This window comes from Gavialis gangeticus, unplaced genomic scaffold (assembly GCF_001723915.1).
Source record: "Gavialis gangeticus isolate Ggan-Ray unplaced genomic scaffold, GavGan_comp1, whole genome shotgun sequence".
Taxonomy (NCBI): Eukaryota; Metazoa; Chordata; order Crocodylia; family Gavialidae; genus Gavialis; species Gavialis gangeticus.
Genome location: NW_017729007.1, coordinates 4,761,747 through 4,766,848, shown reverse-complemented (window position 1 = coordinate 4,766,848; position 5,102 = coordinate 4,761,747). Strand labels below are relative to the sequence as shown.

General features: G+C 40.4%; 1 protein-coding gene across 1 annotated transcript in view; it reads right to left on the bottom strand.

The window, feature by feature from the left end:
- Window positions 1-2,406, bottom strand: part of PTPRZ1 (protein tyrosine phosphatase, receptor type Z1) — a 210,128-nt gene extending 207,722 nt beyond the window's left edge. Inside the window, 2 exon segments of the mRNA XM_019509246.1 lie at window positions 1,905-1,970; window positions 2,271-2,406. Coding sequence (XP_019364791.1) covers window positions 1,905-1,970; window positions 2,271-2,406 — 202 coding nt within the window.
- Window positions 2,407-5,102: the final 2,696 nt, after the last annotated feature.

Sequence of the window (5,102 nt, the reverse complement as noted above, 5' to 3'; positions counted from 1 at the left end):
GGGGGGGGGGCCCCTTCCCCCCCCCACCCCCCGGTGCTCAGCACCACCTTGTAGCCCAGCCCTGCAGCCAGTCTGGGCCCCGCATGGCTCTGGGATGCCCGTCAGAGCAGCGCATGGCAACAGCAGCTGTGGCCCCCCTGCTTGCCGTGCCACCACTGCCTTTGGGCTGCCCAGCTCGTGAGCTCTAGGGAGGCAGCAGCAGCCAATGCTGCTTGGCACGGCAAGCGGGGGGTCTGCAGCTGCTGTCGCCACACGCATCCTCAATGCGTGAGCCCAGAGCCAGCACGGGGCCCAGGCTGGCAGCCGGTTACAAGTTGGTGCTGAGCATGGGGAAAAGTGGTCCCTTACCTGCACCATGCCCAGCATCCTGCACTGTAGCCTCTTGCAGCCTGTGTGGGGCTGCCTGTGCCTGCTCCCGACAGCCCCACGTGGGCTGCAAGTGCCTGCAGCAGGGAGTGCCAGCCATGGGGCAGGGGAGGGGCCGCTTTTCCCCTCGCTCAGCACCAGCTACTTCCCTGCCAGCGAGCAGGGAGTTGGGACTGTGCATGGGACTGTACCACGGGGCTATGGGTCACTGGTAGTGAGCAGGTGCGGGAGCCAGCGGGAGCACAGGGCCAGTGCTGTGGGTTCCAGCTGGCAGGAGCTCTATGGAGCCGGACCAGTTCCCCTCTTTCCCTGCTGGTGCAGCCCATCCCGGCTCCACATACCCCTGCCAACCCGTGCCCCACTCTAGGCCCCACCAGTGCTGGTCCTGGGATATTGGTCCGAAGACATTGGGACATTGGTCCCAAGACAGTGACCAGGGGGTGGGGCACCTGTCAAGGGGCGGGGCTACCCATGTGGCCCTCGACAGCCTGTCAAAACTGGGTAAGCGGCCCTCTGAAATAATTGCCCACCCCGGATTAATACATAATTAAAATTATAGAATAAAATTAGCATTTCACTGCATCTGAAAGCACACTGTCCTTTATTGCCAGATCTATGAAGTCAAATCCTTAAGTTCCATGCTCAATATATTCTTAGGCAGAACTCATAAAAATTCAAGTGTGTAAATCTCAAGGGTCACCAAAGTTTCCTCTGATTGCTGATTTTGAAACTGATGTAGAAAAGACACTCAGTGGGCATGTATACACATGTGCTTTAATGCACATTTGCCTATTTTACTGCACATTATAAAGCATCACAAAAACCCACACTCTTTAGCTAATGTACATTAAAATAGACTAATGCACCTTTTTCTAGTACCTCACAATGAAGGTACCAAATTTAATATGCATTACCTAAACTGCATTAATGACTTGTATAGATGCAACAAGTTATTTGGAAATTAAATTCTACAAAGGTCCAGCAGCAGATACAGAGCTGATGCATGTAAGTTCCCTATCCTATCACTGGGTCTTGGACCAGTCCTTGCTCCTGTCTGTTCTGTGTCCCTAAGAGACCTGCTACATGTTCAAATTAAAGCTGGATAGAAACCAGCCATATATATCTATAGATATCTAGAGACTCATACGCCTCTATAGGCCTATATATAAACATAGGCAGGTAGATCTATATCTATCGAGAGAGAGAGAGAGAGAGAGAGATGTAAAGTGTATCAGCAGCCTAATGTATAATATTTAGGTGGACGGAGAGAACCTAGCAATAGAGGTGTTTACCATTCAAAAAGTGAGCATTCCTATTAAATACATAAAGTTTAGACATCCTGAAATAACTTGCTTTTATTGGGATTTTATCTTTTCAAAGATGATAAATGCAAAGAAAATAATAGCACAATGAATACTTGTACCTAACACTTTTCAGACTAATTTTTATCCTTGGTGTATTTAAGACTCAGCACAATTTTATACAAGGATAACAGTTATAATCCAAATTGTTTTTCTTGAGTCAGATAGTGCACTTACCTGTATAGGACCAATCAATCTCCTCAGTCAATTTTCGCTGCTGTCTATAGTATCCATAAACCAAATCTGCAAAAAATACAAACCAAAATCAGAAAGATATCAAGTAACAAGTAATAACAGATGAATCCATGAATAATTATTCATAATTTTAAATATATATGCATTATTCTAATTCAACTATTATTTTGGATTGTGAACAATAAATGCAGGATAGTAGAATAAAATGCCATTGATATTACAGTGTGTGTGTACACAGACACACACACACACAGACACACACAAAAACAAAAATTAAGGAATATGAAATTGTGTTTGTTATTCTTATTTGAATATGGTTTGTTGCTCAGTTGTAAACCCATAACTTACCAAGGCATTTTAGTTTACTAACAGACACTAACAAATAGCAGGAAAACACACAGGTTTCTTCATTCAAAATTTCATTGCATTTAGATTTCTTTTTCCTACCCCATGTCCATTTTCTCTCCATCTTTTCAACCTCCATCATATCTAAATTTCCAGTTTTTAAAAAGTAAAGCAACTAGTACCAGACTTCTCACTTACAGAAAATATATTTTTTGCTCTCTACCAAAATATTTCTGGGCCTCACATAGGTGGATGGGAGTCTTCCACTGCCTTCAGTGGAACTAAGACTTTATCCAAAGACCTTTTCTGCTTAACATCTGGTTAGTGACTTAATTCACTGGTAGAGGACAATACTTTCTGAAATGTCATTTGAGCAATATTTTTTAATGAATGAGGGAGAATGCTGAATAATAATGTTTTTTATGCCATAGTTTTTCTCTAGAAAAAACAATACACTACGAACTCTTTATTGATGCATTTAGGGCCCCCTCTACACTTTATATTTATTCAGTGATTAAAATGTTAATACTGGCGTACATGGGCAGGGTGCTACACATGCACCCAATTTAAACCATATAAATGGAAAATGAGCCATGAACATGTTCCAGGTGTAATGGCAAACATTTTTATGGCTGGTTTGTTTGACACTTTAAATTTAATGTGTGGCCAGGGCCAACAATTGGCTGACTGTCTGCCCTGAAAGCCACAGGAGAACTAGACCCTGGCTTATCCAAAGTTTGGGGATGACAGCTGATTGTTGGCCCTACATGGCACCTAACTTTGGACTTGCCAGTGCAGAGTGAGTCTGGGATTATTGTCCCAGGCTCTCTCTACACCGGCAAGTAGTAATGGTGCAACTGGGATCTGATCTACAATCCCAAAATTATGCCACCTGCCATAACAAGTGTCATGGCAGGAGGCATGACTGTTGGGATCAGATCCCACTGTGCCATTAATGAACATATGCCAGGGGACTAGACAAAATTCTGCTATTAAATACACTCAAACTCAGTCTTGCTCTTACTAAGGCCCACACTATTCCAGTAACTATCATTGTGTTCAGACATAACCAAAAGCATGACTTTGTCCCTTTTATTAATTTTGAATAGTTAAATATAGACTTTTTGTGCTCATAATCTTATTTTTGCTTCATTTAACATTGTTCACAACCTAAGAGATCATATCCTTTAACAAAATACTGTTGGATGCTGTAAAATTCTGCTCATAAATACTGTATGCAATAAATACAACTTTAAAAGAAATACAACTTTAAAAGAAAAAGTCTCTCATTAGGATACATTTCTCATTTTTTAAATTACTGAAAGAAAACCACCAAATGATTTTGATTATAGGACATTACCATTTTAGCTTACTGGGAGACTATTTACATATACAACAATATTTTTAGTTGCTTCTTTTCAGTAGAAGCATTTTGCTAATTTCACTAGGCTAGCTGTCTCATCCACATGAGTAACTTCTTTACATTTTTTTTTTTAACTTATGCAAGTGTAACATCCATGATGGTCAACAGGAGTTTTGTGTGCATAACATCAACAGGATCAGACTTGTGAGGTGCAAAGTGGTAAGTTATTTGTGTAATTGAAAGAGCTATTGGTGTAATTGGCTATTTGTGAGAGCTATTTGGGTAACTGAAATCACTGGCAAGTGATGCTTTATGTACTAGCACTTTTTCTGTATGAATGTGCACTTGTTCCTGTTTCTTTAATAATTACATAAAGGAAAGCTGTTTAAGACTCGATTTCCAGGTGTTAGTTGCCCTCTGTAGTTTCCTTTACCCATTATTCTCTTAATTGTTACTTCAAACAATCTGTTGGGAATTCATATGCTAATGAAGCAGGATTTGGGTGTGAGAGTGTACCACCACTCTGTAAGTTCCACATGGAGGTCTGATGGACAAGGAGTGATAGCTTCAATGAACAACAAAAAAGAAGCAGGATTCACTTTTTGATGCACTGCACACTTTTATAATCTGCAAAGCTTGTGGGAAGTCTGTATAAATGGCAGAGGACTTTTTGCGTTCATACACCTCTTTACTTTCCTATTCTCCTATTGTGCTCTCAACAATATGTTCACAGAATGCTGACTTACTGATTAATATACTTTCCCACATTTGTAATGATCACTATTTTACAGTTTTTCTCATTTCTTACTGACTTCTAGCATTAACATTTTTAAAAAGTAAAAAATATAGAACTGCACCTGAGGTAGGAAGTGATGGCACAGCAATATACATCATGAGAGAAGGAGAAAGGATAGAAGGGAGAGAAAGTATGAGAGAGATCTAGCAGGTATTTTTTCCCTTTGTGAGACTATTGTAATGCTATTGTGGGAAAAATTCTTTACATAAAGTTTTGTGTATACATTTGATATTGACCAACTGACAACGTATGATTGAAATGGGGGTGGGGTGTTTTGGTATGATTTACTTTGGTTTAAAAGTTAATAAACCAGCACTGACATTACTACTGGCTATATGGATGTAGGCATCTGTGTGGTAGCACCGTTTAAAGTAATTAGATTGAACTGAAAGCAAAAAAAGGAGAAAAGATTATTAAAAGGGATTAGACACCAATGTGGCTTTTGTGACAACAATATCACTGTATTTCATTTAGTATTTAAAATAGTTTGACTCTACTGCTGAATGTTTAAAAATATGAAGCAAAACAACTTAATGTCTTCCTGCGCATAGTTGTTTACAAGAAGCTGCTAAACATGCTTCCACAGCTTATTGATTTATTCATGCACTGAGTCAGATGTGTTACAGGATCATGTGTTCACTAGATGCATAGACTACCTTTTATGAAAGTTCATTAG